The sequence below is a fragment of the Hakea prostrata genome, chromosome 4 (assembly GCF_041222555.1).
Source record: "Hakea prostrata isolate BN-2017 chromosome 4, UWA_Hpros_2, whole genome shotgun sequence".
NCBI classification, from domain to species: Eukaryota; Viridiplantae; Streptophyta; class Magnoliopsida; order Proteales; family Proteaceae; genus Hakea; species Hakea prostrata.
The window spans coordinates 16,492,210-16,511,774 of NC_142603.1; the positions used below are offsets into that span (position 1 = coordinate 16,492,210).

General features: G+C 37.4%; 1 protein-coding gene across 3 annotated transcripts; it reads right to left on the reverse strand.

The window, feature by feature from the left end:
• Nucleotides 1-881: 881 nt before the first annotated feature.
• On the reverse strand, nucleotides 882-10,986 carry LOC149018203 (putative glucan 1,3-beta-glucosidase A). Of its 3 annotated transcripts, XM_089152517.1 has the most exons (11): nucleotides 10,910-10,972; nucleotides 10,474-10,738; nucleotides 10,276-10,394; nucleotides 10,037-10,156; nucleotides 8,084-8,296; nucleotides 7,128-7,286; nucleotides 5,814-5,983; nucleotides 5,561-5,716; nucleotides 2,439-2,791; nucleotides 2,164-2,343; nucleotides 882-2,057 (listed from the first exon to the last, which is right to left on the reverse strand). In XM_089152517.1, exons 2-11 carry the CDS (start codon nucleotides 10,550-10,552, stop codon nucleotides 1,975-1,977), a joined length of 1,632 nt encoding a protein of 543 aa, XP_089008643.1. In that variant the 5' UTR covers nucleotides 10,553-10,738; nucleotides 10,910-10,972; the 3' UTR covers nucleotides 882-1,974. The 3 variants fall into 3 exon arrangements, with proteins under 3 accessions (XP_089008643.1, XP_089008644.1, XP_089008645.1); XM_089152518.1 differs by having other exon boundaries at nucleotides 8,084-8,269; nucleotides 10,474-10,986; XM_089152519.1 differs by lacking the exon at nucleotides 10,910-10,972 and having other exon boundaries at nucleotides 10,037-10,170; nucleotides 10,276-10,556.
• Nucleotides 10,987-19,565: the final 8,579 nt, after the last annotated feature.

Below are 19,565 nucleotides of genomic sequence, written 5' to 3' on the forward strand. Positions count from 1 at the left end.
TGCAACATCCAATAACTGTATCATAGACTTTTCCCAAGGAGAGCAGTCAGTAAGGTTCACAAAGAAGACAAATGGAAGTGCAAATATCGATGCGCTTACAAGCACCAAATAGAGGTCACAAATAAAATTTTTGGTGTAGGTAGCTGCCACTGGTAGAAGAATAATATAGCTTACTGCAGAGCACTGCTAGAAAATGCAATGTAGGTTGCAGTTCTTCTTTTGGCAGAAGCAGTATACGTTATAATAAACAACTGATAAAGGTGCATTATTAAGATACTACAGAATATCTACCACATCAGGCTGTTGGAGACCAAATAACTCAACATAAGGTTGCTGTGAACCAGAAAACATAATACTATTATTAACTACTCAGCATAAGGTTATTGTGGGCCAAATAAATTGCAATGTTTCTAAATACCATCTTCTTTTTTCGGTAAATTCCAAATACCATCTTCACAGATAAGATGGTTAAGAACACAAGCAAACAACATGCACAATAAATGATATAATCTTCAATTGATGACTCAAGTTCATAAGAACAATAATCTTCAATTCCCATCACAGGTAGCATCACACATCATAGGGAAGGAACATCCAACATCACAATGGATGAGCATTGCATGAATCCATAACTAAGAGCTGTCACAAATAGGATCTAAATAAAACAATTTCCAATCTCCCCTTCCATTAACAATAAATACCAAATAGGTCAGATTTTTAAACAAATTTGAGCAAACAATCTCAATAACAGCAATCACCACCATACCATGCAAATACAATTAAAAGAAAAGGTACACGCAATGCCAGATACCAGTTGTCAGAGAGGCATAGCATGGACTATTTCCGTCGAATGTCGATTCAGTTGATTCAGAAGAGGCATAGCAATGGACTATAGATTCCATTAAACGAATGTCAGATATCAGTTGATTCAGAAGAGGCATAGCAATGGACTTCTATAGATTCCATTAAACGAATGTCAGATATCAGTTGATTCAGAAGAGGCATAGCAATGGACTTTGCTGACACCATACTTCTAGAGAAAGATCTCAATGACCTCAATTTTGGGTGTTGAGAAGAGCTACTTTACCTATGGAAGCAACATTAAATACACAGAGATAATGATTTCCAACAGAGGCAGTGTCTTTTCTCCTCGTCAGCTATGCTTCCTTTCATTCAAGCCACTGAACCCCAGGCACTCCTGATGCTGAACTTCTTGTACAGTGTAGGTCAAACAGCAATCTCTTGGAACAAGATGGAAGAAGATTACATGAAGATCCCAAATAATGGTCCCTAAAACACTTACTCTGGCTCTTGTTTCAGAAGGCACCTAGTGTGTTCTATTGTGATATTGCAACTCTTGTGTTCATCTTTTTCTACTATGGGACAAAGTCCACTAGAAACCAACTTCTTCCATAGAGCTAGGTTCATTGAGGGAGTCCACATGCAACCCTTTATCATCAGCATGGTTTGCAGCAAAAAGATCCTATTTATCCAGGAAGTGGAACCATGGCCACTGACATGCTCTACTTTTGTGATTTTTGCATTGGAACTCTGCTTTCACAGAAAAGTCAAGAGACCAGGTAAATTACCATTTTCCTATTCTGGCTCATGGGTGATTTTTCTTTCTTGGGTATCCCTCTATTTGCCAGGTAGTGAAGACAATATACTATCAGATACATAAACAGTGGCTTTGGACATTGAATTCATATAAAAGGCCGTCCAAAATGGCACTTATTTTGGAAGCAAAAGCTGATTTTTTGAATATATTGTATAGAGAAAAAAATGCCACATATGAGCCTCAATGTTTTACAAGGGTATTCATATTTCATGGATGCTCTGATGTTTTCTCAGATGCTATTTTGAAACACTTACAGTTAAGGTATATGAGATGATAAGCCACAGAAGGCTAAGAAATCTGCTGGAGATATTGCTTCCCTACTCTGTATTTATGAGTCACTTTGCTTTGCTCTGTCATTATATGTAATGTGAATTAAAACACCAATATGCCAATGCAAGCCACCAAACACAACTTGAAACTTTCTGCTTTGATGAATCACCTGTGCAGGGAATATTTGGAAAGAGTATATGTAAGCCAGAATCAACAAAGAGTTTTAACATGAGCAGCGTACTGGCTGAGCTTCAAGTTTCTGAGGTAAACTGTACCTAATTGGAGATAATTGTTATTGATGTTCCATTCAAAATCCCAGTGTTTTCTGTCATTCCTCAGCGTCCAATATGCCCATCCAAAAGAAGCTGTGTCATAAGTTTTCAACTGAGCCTTTCCATAATTTTGATAATCCTCTTGAGATCCATTTGTCACATTCCATTCATTTACCCATTCCCCTGAATCCATCCGATTATCAAAATATCATCCCTTTGCAAAATGAAAAGAAGGAGAAAAAAAATAAAAAAATCATTCATATGGAAATCTTGCTTACCAATAAAGACCAATGGCCCATTTGCTTTGTTCAGATTCTGAAGTTGTGTTTGCCTACTCTTAAATATGAAGTCAATGTTATCAGCAGCACTCATATTAATGAAAAATTGGTCAAAGAGGTTGTAGTAGTGCAAATCCACCACAATGTTTGAGAACCCAATATTGGCTTGATATAGCTCGAATGGATCTGCATTGCCAATCCTCTGGCAAATAATCACATAAGTGGATGACGAGTACTTCCGTACAATTTCGTACCCCTTCGAGTAGTATGATATTAAGACATCCAGTGGAACACCGGAGGCAGAGGGCTCATTCAAGAGTTCAATCCCCAGCAGCGAAGGGTGGTCTGCATACCTGCGTATGACACGTTAAATTGTCCTTTTTTGCCCCCCCCCCTCAAACTTATGACTAAAATGGATAAGATGTAACAAGGTCGATTTTTAATAGAATGCAAACACAAAAATGACGCTGACCTTCACTACATATCAATCTTGAATCAACTAGACACTACCAGCCTGATCAAGTATCTCAATGAAACATTAAAATGAAAAACAAAAAGAAGTTTAGAAATAATATTAAAAAGAAATATAGAAACAGTTTTTCATTGTGATTTTCTTCTTGGTTATGATGTGGATGCAGGCAAGCTGCTGATGAAGACGATAGGGAGGAGAAACTTTTTAAATGGATGGTGAGGTTGAGATTGTAATCACAGCTTCCCCTTCATAATTCCGTACTCCATGTCAAAAGATGGAGAATAGACCCAGCATACCATCTAAACTATCAAGGACCATATTGTACCCATTGCAACAATCAAAGTCCAACCAAAAGTCTAAATCCCATGAGAATCCAGAATGAATTTGAGTGATGAGGAGAAAAATCTCCCCAATAAATACCAGCTAACTTGGAGAAAAGAATTAAAAGGATCAAGAATCTCTTGTAAATCGATGTTTCTTCCTTCTCTTAACTTGTTTTGCTGTCTCAACATTTCAAGAACGTTATCTAGGAAATGGGAGGGTGTCATACATCAGATAATGATTTTCAAGGTATTTATGAATCTCAAGTTAGACCCCAAAAATGTGTATTTACAGTTATTCCTCAAATTCCACTAACAAAGGAGTTTCTGATTACATATCTCAGGTTCGTCCAAATCATCTTCTCCCCTAATGAAAGGCATTCTTGCTGCTATTTCACATCTGAAGCAACATGTTACCAAGAATTGTGCCTCAAGAACATTATCTAAGAAACGGTAGGGTTTCATACATCAGATAATGATTTTCAAGGTATTTCTGGCTCTCAAGTTAGACCCCAAATATGTGTATTTACAGTTATTCCTCAAATTCCACTAACAAAGGAGTTTCTGATTACATATCTCAGGTTTGTCCAAATCATCTTCTCCCCTATTGAAAGGCCTTCTTGCTGCTATTTTGCATCTGAAGCAACATGTTCCCAAGAATTATGCCTCAACTCTGTTAATTGTACAGTGATCACAATTTTTGTCTTCCAGCCCCCCTCAGTTCATGGCCTTGAGTTGAACTGTGGGCGATATTTCCTACTTTATACTGAGTGTATGGCACCAGTAAATGGTTTCTCATCAAGTGAACCACCTTTGGGGCAAGATAGAGTCACATCATTAGGTCATGGCCAATAGTCCAGAAGCAGGAACATACCAGCAATCGGAAGACACTTCGCTCTCCTTAAAGTTTGGTCACTGAATTGCAGAGTAGTTGTAGTCACTAGGCATGAGGATACTTAAGGAAATTGGAACTTTTTGATATTGAGCGGGAGAAAATTACGCTGGCTGACCAGTCGTTCTCTCTCATATATCATTTGTATTTTACCTAGGGGTGTAAACAAACCGGATTCGGATCGGATAGTGGTAATACCATATCCGCATCCTATTATATTTGGACGGATTCAGATAATATCCTATCGATTTTTGGACGGATTTAGTTGGATTTGAATGATAATCGGAGAGTTATTTTCTTAAGTAGATTCTTCTAAACGGGCATGAATACATATTGAAAACAAGTTTTCGACTACCTGTTTATATTTTTACCAGTTTATTTGTGAGGGCTAGGTTTGAAATTTAAGAATTTAGCAACTTTGGTAGCTATTTTAGTAGAAAATCTAGAAACATAATCGCATATCACAAGTAAAAAATTTATTAAAAAAAAAAAAAAAATATCTAAATAAGTAACTTAATCGGATAATTTTATCGAACGGATAATAATCGGTAAGAAAGTGGTATACCATATCCGCATCCTATTAGTAATCGGACGGATTCAGATACCCCTAAACGGATGTGGATGCGAATTCGGAAGTGGATTTCGGTTATCCATTTACACCCCCTAATTTTACCCTTCAAAGGTTAATGAATGAAGAGATTTTTCTGAAAACAAGGTTTGTTATAGAGATGCAATCCTGCTGACTGACAAGGTATGACTGCCTATGTTTTCTACTTCAATACTTATTCTTCTTCTTTCTTCTTATTTCCATAAAGTTTCCGAGACATTCCAATTTTAGACCGTTAACTCGTATTTCTGCATTGAAGCTTTAATTTCTACCACCGCCTGCAAATCATCAAACATAACAATTTCTCAAACCCAGGCCAGCAGCCGGGCTATACCACCTAATCCCTGTTGCCACAGATAGGAAATCCTCTTCTTTCCCATCAAAGTCTTCATAAAATCCCTAGGGATCCTGTCTGCAGTTCAGGATTTCTTCCCTATTAACAATCTTTCCAGGTACTCCCTGATTATTAGATCATAATTGGAAAATCCTAGTTTGCTAATTCAAACCTGATGCAATTAAAAAACTCAGCTAAAGGCATGAGGACTCAGGTGCTAGTTTTAAGAGTTTCACCATTTTGTACAAAATGCCAACGATTAGGACCATTTCCAGTCCATACCTCCAGAGGCCCCTCCAAAAGCATGAACAAGGTTACAGCCTTTTAAGTTTCTTAATTCCAAACCATAGATGTCAACCTAGTCATATATCTTGCATTCATTATTTCTCCTTTACTTTTCATATCAAATATATTCCTTTGATCTGAATTCATTTGAGCCTAGCAACTTCTAGCATGATCCTGCATCATGGGGCTTATAAAGGTCTAATATGTGGTACCTGGAAGCCAAAAAATCTATAACATCCAGGCTTTGTGAGATGTAATCTGGAGATGTTGGCCAGTCTACTGTACCATCTCTGCTGGAACTATGCTCCATTCCATTTTGGGATCCTGGAGCTGCATGAAGGTCAATAATGCACCGTATGTCATGCATCCTGCACCAAAGGTTTTGCAAGTATGGATCAATCACACCGAAAAGGAAGGCAACAAATTTCGGTGTTTAATATATGTTAAGATTGGAACAAGACCTACAGTGCCCATGAGAATGCATTATCAAGGGCCGCAAGAGAACCCCCAATAAAAGGTGGTGGTGGATTAGGATCCTGGGCAATCCACCAACCAACTGGTATCCTCACTGTATTTATCCCATGCCTGTACAGGAAAATAAAGTCTTCCTGTTTGATAAAGTTGTTTCTATGTTCCTGCAGTTTCCAGATAGACAAATTTCACAGAACTTTATAGAATTGTTAGTTTTTAATCAAAGTATTTAAGACAGGAAGTTGGAAGTCAGTGATTACAAACCCCTAAAATTCCTCAAGAACCTTCAACCCATTGTTACATTGCTACATTTATTTAGAAACTATACCTGCTTTGCAATTAGAAAGCACCATAAAAAAAAATATCGAAAGAGATCAAAGGTATGGGAGAAGATCTAGCACCAACCTGTCCTATGTGTAGTCCCTTGAATTGGACAAAGTGGTGAATGACATTGCCATTGCAACTATTGGATAGAGATGGTATGTTCAGGTTGGACATGTTTAAATATTGCAGTCCAACTCAACTGGATGACCCAAATAGGACTTTTCTCCAAGCAGCATAGATGCTGACTCAGGCCAAAGTAAGAGGAAAAAGAGAACTTTATTTGAAATATTTAAAATGGACACAGGAAATTTGAACAGAGACGAAAACAGGCAAGACAACACAAAGATTCAACATGACTCACACACCAACTTGGTATCCTCCAGGGGTGAATCTGAAGATATTTCACCATACAATGGAAGAAAGTAACAATGCAGATCCCTCAAGAACACCCAAAAATGGCACTACAATCTCTTGTCCAGAAACCTTAAGTCTAGAACCCCAAATCTTGCTCAGCTTACAAGAAGATGATAAGGCATATAAATACTCCTATCAGGTCAGGTTGTTCCATACCTCGGGGCCTCAAAAAAGTCCCATTCAGGTGGTCACCAAAGTATGCCTGCATGGGTCAATCTTTAAAATGGACACAAGAATTCGAGACGCACACAACAGTTATCATTTTCCTCACTTAGGAAACCAGGAAACAAGAAGATCTTGTTAAATACAGTCTATGGAAGATTAATATACTGTCAAGGTAAGAGAATCCACAGGCTACAACTGCAAAATTCTCTCACTTATTCTAGATCAGAAAAGAAAAATAAATAAATAAATAGAAAAAAGTAGGCTATGGAACACTACCTGGTTAAGTCCCCCTGCACACACGCATCACAGGATGGAATGGTCATTTTGCACCATGTGTCCAGGTGCAGAGAACAATTGACCAGGTAGCATTCTTTTTCCCTAAAAAATTAAAAGAATAGAAGTTACCGTAAGAACTTGCTTGGCTTTGTCATGCCCATAACCATTAGCAAGCTGATAATCTCCATGCAAGACATTTGCTACAATAGTCATCTCAAATGTGGCCATGTTGTCATCCCAGCCCGGCTTTCCTGGATAGTCTGCTGTGAGCTGGTTTGCTAATGTAGCCTATGAAAATAAGTAAACTGTGTTAGGTATGAAATTTACAAAGATAGATGAGTATCGAGGGTACATAAGGCAGCATGCTTCCAGATCCTAGGAAATGTCTATGTATGGTATAGCAGCATTGCTCTGTTCACCCACCATTTAATATCTCCAACTCATTCTCCTCTACAGCTAAATTCAATATTCATCCTATTTGATCTGCTGCCTATTTCAGGATAATCAGAAATTACAATGAGAATTGATCCTGCAGGAAGAGTAGTAGTTGAACAAGATGGATAGCCGAATCGTCCAAACTAGGTTTGGACACGGAAGACAAGCTACTACCGTGATACTGAATGACTATTCTAATGCTTAAAAAGAAGTGGTTTAGGATGTGATCGATCCAATTACTTAGTTTAGGATGTCTTGCTGTTAAGAAGCTTCCAGATAACTGCTAAGTCTCAGTTGGACACCATTAGATTGATGGGCTGGATTGATTAGAACCCAGTTGAAACAAACCCAATTAGACCTCAAAATGTTGCATTGCATACTTTTCTCAACCCATTTATTGGTTGGTTAACCAGTCATGACAAGATTTTGGGAAGATTAACTAAAACCAGTTGCAAGCCTGATGAACCCAAACCAAGAAATGTTTGATTTTAATGTTTGAGTAGCAGGACTAATCAAATACCTAATCTGCTTTCAGGTCAGGACCTAAATAGGGAGACATTCTATTGCCAGACTGACCATATTCACAACCTTGAGCGAGCTACTTTAGATATTGCCCTATATTTAAGTTCAAATGCCTCAGAAAATCATACCTGAAGATAGGAACCACTTCTAAGTTTAATGTGAATTCTGCTATCACTGTTTCTTTCAACAGAAAATGTTTCTGTCATGGTTGGTGATTGTGCTGTTGTTTTTACAGAATCCCCTTCAGCATCGCATGACAAGAACTGGCCTCCAACTGAACGGAACTGAAATTCTGTCTCAGATACCCTCCACAACTGTACAATTGACATAGTGGATATAATCTGAGAAACCACATCCAAAAAAACTGAAAAATTCAAAACAGGTAATCTTTAAAGAGTCTGCTTGTTAAAAGAATAAGAGTTATAATTTTAAAACAAATACAACAAGTAACAGAAAGTGTCGGATGAAGCCCAATGTTGGACATGCATTGGATTTTCATGCTCCACTGACTCATGTAGGAATTTTATGCTTCAAGGATCATCCAGCATTAACTCTGTACTTTATATTTACCTGTTGGATTGAGCATGAGATGTGCATAATAAACTATTCCTTTTCCATTGAGAATTCAAAAAGAACATGAGAAATACATTTACGTATGCTCTCAAAAATGAGTGTAATGCATTTGAAAAGAAATTGGATGGTCGAAAGGTTAAATGTCCTTTGTACATGAGAAACAGCAACTGCCTGCTTTTGGCTTACCAAATCAGAGCACCCTACAGGCATCCAAACCATACCATAGAGCACTAGGTGAATATCAAAGTTTCCTTGAGCCTAACAAATGATTTTCACCCATCACTAGTTCACTAATCTGATTGCTGATTCATGTTCTTGATCATCTTCAGTTACAAGAGCACATCCTCACAATGGATACACATTTTCACCATATTTTTGTGTTTTCTCCAAATACCTATGCTGTTAAGAGAGGCTAAAGCTCTGCATTCCTACTTCCATCACATTCTTCAAAACGTGCTCTCACATATCCATGTTTACCTGGAGGGGTTGCAGGTGGTTTATGCACACTTCTTGCCAAGAGCATTATATGCAAACCATCGTTGCTCAAATTGGAGAGCTCAGTGAGATCTTGAATCAACTTATCGGTCGCATGGTATATCTAAGTATAGGAGATGATACCAGTGATCTGTAATTGTTTGTAAACTTTCCTGGTGGATGGGCATACCAGGAATAGGTACTTATGATATTGTGCAATTTGTGCCACCAGATGTGCATACAATACGGATGGGTAATACCAGGATCTGCTATGTATGATACCATGCCATTTGTGCCGCCAGATGTGCATACAGTATGCATGCAATTACCTGCTTCAATAGGATATTTTATCCTAGTTGGAGGAGAAATTACCCAACATATAGCATTACCTTGCACTTGGGGCCAATGTGTCTGGGAAGAGGGTTTCTTTCATCTGTGCAGGTTGTTTTCGGATGGTTTCATAAAGGTATTGAGAAATGAATACTGTCAATCCACCAATCATTTCCAATCAATCGTTTACCATCAATAAAATCAATATAAACTCTTGGACGGGAGATGGTCGATGTCAATTTTGGGACAGGTAGAGTGACCAGTTAATAAAGTAATGGAACTGTAAATAGCCACCAGGGAGGAAAAAGAGCAAAGAAGCCAGCTTCCCATACCTTAAACAGCAATCAAGTAAGTCATCTGTGAAGCACGTCGTGAAACTGATTGACCCTTCCCCAAGTTAGTCCAGTGTAGACCTTAGAGTTTTCTCTTCTTCATTTTTCCCTTTTTGGGGTTTGTTGGTGTGTGATTAGGACTATCCAGAAGGGCACGAAGAGGAGTTACCAGAGAAATTTGAACAGAAACGGATGACTATTTCTAATTCTAATATCACTAAGTCATTTCTCTCACTCCAACATCTACTGATACAGCAAGTAACTTGCATTAAGTATCATGACTCCTACTAAGCGAAAAAGAGAACGTAGAAGGAAATAAAATTAAATGAATAGAAAAATAATGCACACCCGATTTTGACTATAGAAACATACCCTGAAGGTTTCCCAAGACGAAGGTACATCTCTGTCTACAGTCACAGCTTGTCCTCCTCCATATTCTGCAGAAACATACTTCTGCAGGGCCACTGATTTGAACTGCACTTGGGTTCCATCCTGCATTTGGATCCCTACCAATGGGTTAAAAGTAAATAGTTGAAGAAACCCATAATCATCCCAACGCATTCAGACAAGGAAATAAAACCATAAGCAAGAATACATGCAAAGCAACTCACAAGCATATCCCCATTGGGAATACCGTCAAACAGAGAAGGTTTAATCCAACCTTCCACAACCAACCACCCTCCCAGGTTCACACCTCTAACTTTACCTTCGATCTTATTCGAATTGTCCCCTGAATCAATTTGTAATCGTGAGCAAACTGAAATTTAATTCCTGCCAAGATACGAACTGGGTAGAGAAGTAGACTTTACCAGAGCACAATTCAGAAAGGAAGAGTAGCCAACAACACAGTGTAACTACAAAAACCCAGCTGCAGAATCCAGTTTCCATGCAAAACGAAAAAGGATGGAATTCTGTTGATGTCAGAGACTACTGGTTTTGCAATCCAAGCAAAACCCAATTGAGATTGAGAGGATAACTGAAGCCCCACCGCCATCAAATCCAACACCCACTTAAAAGAGAACCTCACTACTCAGTATTCCTTTCTTATCAACCAATTAATCCTCAAACAGAACTCTGTCAAGAAGCATTATTAATATGTTTTAATGCTTGTACAACCGTTACATGAACACATGAGTAGAAAACCAAGTAGACAAGGAAATCCTCTGGCTAAGGAGAAAATCTTATCTTTTTCTTCCTTTCTAGGCACATTTTTAGTGAACAACGAAGGAAGAGTTTACTCCTAACCTGAACCTGAGCCTTTTGAGCCCCTAATGTACACCTAGCAATCGCTTTGCTTGGACTACTGGAATTGCTTTTCAGGCTTTTATCGTCATTACGAAGAAGGAATTAAGGTTTAGGTAAAACTTAAAAAGGTGGGCTTTTGTTTGAAGAAAGGGATTGAGAATACTTTCGGGAAGTGGGCCCTGCCCTATACGAGCCAATAAGGGTTTGACACGTCGTTAGAAAGGTTATTTTAGTAATTAGACAAGAAAGCGTACCCTACCTTGTCCTTTCTGAACCACCGAAAGAATCACAAAAATAAAGAGGTTACCCATCTACAGGTAATGGGCCTCGTTTGCCGGCTGATACCTTTAAAGGCCCAAAATTGGGACCACCTAGGGCTTGGACTGGTATTCTGTTGCAAATTGATAAAAGCCCAAAATTGGGACCACCTAGGGCTTGGACTGACATTGTCTTCAAAATCGATAAAAGCCCAAAACTGGGACCACCTAGGGTCTATTGCCAATGAGCTGTAGGAGGCCCAACCTGCCAGTTGACATTCCAAAATTTGAAATTTCGACAAGAACACAAAATTAATGTATCACACTCTACAAATATATATATTTTTTTTTTTGGGGGGGGGGGGGGGGGTACAAGGGGACTTTTTATATATGTATAGGATGGTGAGGTAACTTATGTACACCTCGATTATATTCTCTTCCCCCCCCCCAAAAAAAAAATTCTTGACTATATTCTCAAAGAATAGCTTTATAACTAATTAAATATATCACATTATAAAATATAAAAATATATATTATCATGATTAATGGGCACATATCACATTAGGTAGCTATCCAAAAATCAAATGAAAAACACCAAGGGGTTGGTCTCACTTGACAAAAACTCCTCATAAGTCAAGTTGTGGATACCAAAGTTGTGGATACCACAGAGGGTTGTGAAATGGGAATCAAATGGGAACAACCATAGATCCGATAATGTCTATATTTGTAGATCGCTCAACAACTTAAGACAATCTTGTGATTTAATCATAACATGTGCAAGAACGATCAACAACAACAACACCCGAACTGGATGGTTATGCGGGTTGTTAGATAGGGATACGATCAAACTTCTTGTATGAGGAAGCATCAAAGGAATGTATTTGCTAGAAGCAACATTGCAGTGATTATTACACCATGGACTACTAAACCTGAAGATGAAGAACATAGAGGTCCATAAAATATGGAGCAATCATGTTTTGTTGGACAAACCCCTATCACGGCCAATTCTAAAGCCATGGCCATTGCAACACGTGCAATTGCTTCTTATGATTATGGGATTAATAGGAGCGGCAAAAGTCGAACCACTCCAAGACAGCCTATTGCAATCATGGTTTCAATCCATAGTAGGACAAGTTAATAATGATAATGAACTAGGAGAAATAATCCACACAACATGGTTGTATGTGTAATATAGTTTTATAAACTTTTTGCTTTTTATCACTAAAAAAGAAGAAGAAGAAAACTCCTCTAACTATGAAGCTAAGAATTGAAATCCCCTTAGGGTCGGGGGTTTACTCCTATATATAAGTTAAATCCTCCCTATACAAGTTTAGAAAAGAAGAAAAAAAATTCAAATAAAATGAAAGATTAAAATAGGCACAAACAATAAAATAAAGGAATTTCATAGAAAAAAAGAGAAATTAAAATCCCAAAATACTAACTTGTTGTATTGTTAAAGTTAGTACTTGTTTTTTCCTTTCATCCGATTTTTCTCATTGAAATGTTTTTTAATATTGCATTCAATTATGATTGAAAAAAACAACATATAACTATTTAAGGGGCAATGTTTGGTGTAAAGCTTGATTGACTATAATTGTTACTTCAGATCATCAAAACATTAAAACAATCTCTTGGTATAAATAAATTGCTAAACTTTACTTTGTGCAAATATTATATACATATTCAGATATATTAATACAAAATATAGTCTTCCATGTGCTTGAACAATCAAGAAGTTGAATATTAATATCACGAAGAAGATTCTTTGGGACCTAGATTAGGGTTTAAATATCATTGCAATCTATCTATTATAACATACATGATCCATAAAATGTAAAAAATTCAAGAAAAGACATAACAATGATTTGGAAGTTTTTGTATACCATCTACAGCCTATATATATATAGGCATTAGAAAATTAATTTTGTCTAAATGTATGACTAATCATAGTTGTATGGATCCTTCATGTTTTTTTATCCTTTACACAAAACAAACAAACCTACTGTTTATATTCAATAATGTTTTCAGAAGATATGCAAAAACATATGATTACATTAATAATAATAACTAATTATTTATCAGTTCCTCTCGATGAGATATACATATAGAGAGAGAGAGAGAGAGAGAGAGAGAGAGAGAGAGAGAGAGAGAGAGAGAGGGAGAGTTAGGTGGTAGAGAAGAATGCCATGTACGTGGGTGGTAGTAGAAGTGAGAAGTTAGAAGTTAGAAGGACAAAGAAGAAAGAAGCGAATGAAATGAAGCTGTTTTGAGGAAGGTGGTTTTCGGGTGCCGCGGTTTCCTTAAAAGGTGGGGCCATGGGGCCATGGGGCCCAGAGACAGGAATCGGACTCGCAAGGCTGGGCGGGTTCCACCGTGTCTGGTACTTATACGGCTGGTAAAGTTTGAAATGGAAGACTCAGGTGCTCCTCCAAACGAATCCAGACAAAACTACACTCTTCTCCCCGGCCCCCACTTGGGTTGTTACTCACTCACTTTGCCCAGACAGATTGAGAAAAAAAATCCATCTCCAGAGAGAGAGAAAGAGAGGGAGAGTCAGAGAGATCTAGAGAAAGAGAGAAACAAAGATTTCAGAAAACGACGGAAGTGACACCCACCACCACCACCACCTCTTCCTTTCTTCCTTTCTTCCTTTCTTACTTGCTTTCTCTCCCAGCTCCACCCACACACAGAGGGAGATCAGGGAGGGTGAGATTGATGGAAAGGAGGGAAGATCACACACAAATTATTTACCTAAAACATTCTATCTTTTACTTTTTGTAATTCTTTCTTATGAAGAAGACCCTACTAGCTAGATTACTACCCCAATGCAGTATCTTTTTCCATGGCTCACAAGCGATTCAGAATGGACTTTCTATATTTGATGAGATCACTCTCACCTCATTTAGTATATATGTATGTCATGCATGTATACAGATTCTCACTAAGGTTGGATAAATGGTTCTCTGTATCCATGCAAATGGAATCTGCTTTATGATTCATAAATGTATGTAGAAAATTAAAGATGGGTTTAAGATGTAGCTGCTTTGTCCATGTCCATAACAGATGATAAAAACAAACTGAAAATCCTAATTAACCAAGACAAAACAAAGAATCACCTCAATGGATTATGATTTTTGATTAACGGAAGAAGCATGGAAATTCGCAAGGATAAGACATTTGATGAATTGATATTTTTGAGTTTTTCTTTCGGAAAAATTATACATAGAGAAAGTGATTGAAAGGTTTTAATAAAATGTTGTTATCGTCGTTCTCGGAGACACATTTATTGTAAAAGGAGACAAATTTAGTGCCTAAAAATGAGTTTAAACATAATAGAACGTCCAAAGAGTCGTGACGGATCCAATGCGCTTGTGACAAATATGAAACTATTATGTGAGCCCTAAAAAAAATCTTTTGCTAAATAGGGCACAAATATTTTTGGTGATACCAACTCCAACTAACTCCAAAATCTCTAATGTTACATTGCTAGATCTCTAGCATCCTAGACTCCACCAAAACATCAAAAAACTCCAGAAAAAGAGATTGACCTAATAGGAAGAAGTAAACGGTCGGTGATTTGATTACTACTCTTGAAATGCACTATAAGAGGAGAATTAAATGAATCTGTGTTGTTAATCTTGTTCAGTTAGAATGATAATTTAAATTAATTGCCATCCAAAGATATGTCTCCCATAAACCAGGTCAACAAGAATTCTGGCATTCAATCAGCTTTGTCAAACATCAGATACATTAGATTTATGTTCTGGCAGTTTCTCAAATTCTTCTTCCCAAGATTTTTAAAGAAGAACGAGCTTAGTATAGAGTCTGGGATAATATTCGCAAGGTGATGAGGGTATTTCAGAGGTGAAAGCAAGTTTAAAGTTACCATACAAAGCTAATATTCGCATGGTGATGAAGGGTACTTCGGGTGTTTAGAGAGGTGATAAAAAAATTTGAAGTTAAGTACAATGTATTGATGCAAGGCCGTTGAATAAGAAAAGGAGTTAGGTATTATTAAATTGTGGGTTGAGTAGACTCTATATGGTGGTGGACTTGTTCAGAAGGCTACTGTCGTGGTTCGTAAGGCAATGGTGGTGGGGTCTTCAGGCATATCTTATTGGCATTTAGTGGAAAATAACACATTGTTATAGGGAAACGAATACTGTAGATTATTTGGCAACTTGCGCAGTACAAGAATAGATGTCAAGTTGCAATATTTCTTGGCATTGTTTGGTTCAAATTGGATTTACACTGGGATATAGTAGGTTCTTCCTAAGTTTAGACTCTAATATATGATTGTAAATAGATAAGTACTCCTTTATATTTGTATTATTGAAGTTGAGAAAATATATTTTCTTATGGTGTCCACAATATGTATGTTTTGATCTTTTAACCAAAAAGATAGTGTAGACTAAGTATTTGATCTTGCAAGAGCTGCAAGTCTTCACCTTATGAAGTAGACCACTGTTCATTTTATAGTGATCTTTGGCACCTGGGTTCCCCGCACAAGAAAATCTCTCTTAATGGAAGGGAAGCTATACGTGGTTACATTCTTGGACCTGTGGAGAGAAACACAGTAGTCATGTACATCAGAGGAAGCGAGGGAGCTTAAGGTACGTGACACTTGTCACCTGATTGAAGGTTCCAGACCAGCTGACTTGAACCTTATCTATCTCCAACACATTTGTGTATACATATTTATTCTGCAACGACCCATACACGATTACCAACACAACACAAAATCTCTTGGATTTGCTCCAATCATTTTAAAAAGTAAATCTTGTTGGTAGAAGCAAATACCCAATTATCAAAGGCTCCAAAGTCCAAACAACCAGCCAGCAAAACACTTGGAATTGGAGAAAGTAAAATTTTTTGACAATTAGAGAGAGAGGGAGAGAGAGAGGATGGTAAAGTCCATAAGAGCAGTCCAAGCTTAGGCTTAGCTAGCTAATCTCCCTCACCCAGGAGAAGGAGTTGGAGAACACAACACAAGAATTGCATGAAACATGTTCGACACTTGGCTTGTGCAGCTGAGTTGGCTTCTTATTCAACTAGAATATATAAGATTGCTTTGTCTAAGCACTATACAGTCTGGATCTACTTGGAACTAGGAACCATCGATCTACACATGCAGCTATGAAAACTATAGCTCTCTACATGTTGAAACCTATATTGATGAGGTTGGATTAATGGGTTGCGTAAAGGTTATGCAAGCGGCGGTGCTGGCGGTGAGAGAAGGGTCTACGCCGGTCTATGAAGAAAGGTCCAATATTTATTAATGGCGGAAAGTGAGAGAGAAGACCTCATCAGTCTTCACCCTTTTTCCTAGGTAACTCATGAAAGATGGATTGATAATGATGATGAGAGACTATATTTGGAACTTTCAAGTAGTTTTCACCACCGCCCATTTGTCTGCGGTTGCTAACCAGACTGGAAGGGGGAAAAAAGGTGCAACACTTTTTGATTCTTATATACATATATATATTTTTTTGGGTAATGATTCTTATTCTCTTTTGTGCTTCATGAAGAATAATTTGGATTTCTTTGATCCAATTAGGTGGAATTCCACTTCCCAAACATCATAACCCTCAATCAGTCTCTCAAGTATTTTTGTTTGGAAGAAGCACCAAAAAGAAAAAGCAAAACCCTAACAAGCTAGTATTAGTATATATGCTCTTTGGGGCACTGTTTCTTTGTGGGGTTACATAGCTTTTAGACAAAAACAGCAATTTGTCCCTTGTCAGAAGTAATGTCAAATAATAACTCTCTCTCCATCTATCTCACTAAAGGGGTTTCCCTTTTCATTTGATTAGTGTTGATGAAGTGCCCCTTTTCATAAGGGGGACATATGAGGGTCTGATTCAATGCATGCAACCAAATAACCTCATGCAATATGGAAACAAAATAGCTGAAAAGTTCAAAACCATTATCACACTATATCCATCCATTACATCTTCTCAGTCTCCAGGCTTCACTGTGATCTCTTTCATTCATCTGTCTCTCTCTGTCTCTCTCTGTCTCTGTATGTATTTGTGTGTTCAGCACAGTACACAATGTGTCGTGATTGCATCCTCCATAGGAGTACACATTGGTTGTCTTCCCTAGGTCAGTTACTTTATTATGGAATCTTTTGTGTGGTTTCATGTACCATGTAAGAACTGTTGGTTTGGAATCTTTTATCTCCGCTGGCATTACATATATAACCTTGGCACCTAGTGCCCTACAAATCCTATCAATATCCCTTCCATGATGACCATTCTTATTTCTTCCCTCTTCATTACATTCTATGTGATCTCTCTCTCTCTCTCTGGATAATAGAGATCATGATCAGCCAAACTTCCTAATTAACCAACTTGGTTTTGCAGAAAATAGGATCTGGGTCTTCATGTTTCCTCACCATACGATCAAATGACTAGAAGAGTCAAAACACACACAATGTATGCTTTGTGTATAATATTCCTATATATTGGAGTATACAGAAACTGCAGACCTTGAAAGAGAGAGAGAGAGAGTGAGAGAAAGAACACATATTCTCCAAACAAGAGAAAACAACAATATATGAAATGGTAGGTACCCGGAATTTGAGGGCCGCAATCCACGGTTTTCTTAATTATAGAATAAACCCATTTGAAAGATAATACGTGTTAATGAAGCTAAGTACCAGATTTTCTTTTTTTTATTAAGAAAAATGTATGAATGTATGTCGATTCGGATTTGGGTAAGTTCTACATCACAGTGCCGGCGCTCATACGATGAGCAAGAGCTTTCACAGAAGCCTTAACTAGAGTTGTCAAAGTTAAATGAAAAAAAAAATAGAGATAGGTCGGTATAATAAAAGCTGGATTAGTTTTCGATTTGACTTAAGTGATAATCATCTGTGAGTAAAACTAAAGAACCCTGATTAGAGAATGAGACAAGAAACCTAATAGAGATTACAAGAAATAATGGGTTATAATGACTTCTTCCTATTTCCCTGGCTCCATTCATTCCCCCTCTCTCTCTCTCACCCACCTTGATCACATTCTTTTCAGCTTCAACTGATAATGACAAAACTGCTGGGTATTTCTTTCACGAATACGGTTGGAGCCTAATATCTCCGAAAGACTTTAAAGGTTCAAACCCACCTATAAATCTATATAATAGATGCATGGATGTCGACCCAATTTGATTTGTGTCTTTTACTCTTCTTGTATTATCCTTTGGCAGGTTATTTTCATCATGCAGAAACACATTCTCTTTCATAATCCATTTTGGATTTGGGTGTCGATTCTTTGGAAAACAAACCCACCACTACTTCCCAATTCCATATTAGTCCAATTAGATTTATTTTGAAAATTTCTACAAAATATCTCTAAACAGAAACCCAAGACATTTACTAAATGGGATTAACAACTGATTATTTATATCATTAATAAAAAGTTATTCTAGTTTCCTGATCAGAAACTTATGCAAGTGGTTAATTAAATAGTTAAACACAGCTTTAAGCTGGCGTAATGGGTCACTTTGTAAAGTTTCCTGATTAGAAACTTGTGCAAGTTGAAACTGCGATGTACTAAGATTCTAAGTTGAAATCTTGAGTTTAAATAAACCAAGTTAAATTCTTTTTGGAAAGTTAATCTTATTCATAGCACATAAATAACTAGATAGATCAATTATTTGATAATTGTGACAATAATTAAATGGATACCAGAAGGGTTATTTGCTTGTTTTAATGTCCTAAGAACAGTGGGGGGAAAGTGAGAGAGAGTATACTAACATTATCCTTGCATGAGGTACACCATTATTTACTATAAATAACCAAAAAAGTATCTTGGTGCAAACACCACTCCTTTGGAAGTGGAAACTTGTTGAGTAACTTGGTAGTAAAATGGAGAACAAGAGAACCCTAAAATTAATATTGAATATATAAGAATTAGAGAAAGAGAAAATGTTGGGTTGGAATGCATTAGAAGGACACAGATATCTTGGGAAAGAGAGTTAGTCTTTATCGTAGATGATTGCAGAGTGGCTCAGTTTTGTGTGGTCAAATGGATTCCCCTGCGGTTGCACATTTTCATGTACATGAAATGAACGAAGCTGCTTAGCTTCTGCTGCTGCTCGTCTCTACTATGCCTCTACGTATAACACAGTCCCACACACACACACACTCTCCCTTTTCTCTCGGGCTTTTCCCGATCTCTACCAGAATCTCTGATTTGTCAGCTTTTTTTCCCTTCTCTTTTTCTCTTTCTTTTTTCTTGGGTCTTACGTCGGACAGTCATATAATTACCAAATCAAACAAAGCCCTTGAAGATTTGAGGAAGAAAAATAAAAATCTGATAAAATATACTGAGAAGAACGTGTTCTCTCTTTCTCTATAGCTCTTGGGTCTATGAATGGCACGTGCAATTTGCTGTAGA

Coding starts and splice junctions, on each gene's coding strand:
- LOC149018203 (XM_089152517.1), bottom strand. CDS start 10,552: ATGGAAACTGGATTCTGCAGCTGGGTTTTTGTAGTTACACTGTGTTGT. Junction 7,287..8,083: donor GAAGTGGTTCCTATCTTCAG/GTATGATTTTCT, acceptor TTATTTTCATAG/GCTACATTAGCAAACCAGCT. Junction 5,717..5,813: donor AATGCATTCTCATGGGCACT/GTAGGTCTTGTT, acceptor CCTTTGGTGCAG/GATGCATGACATACGGTGCA.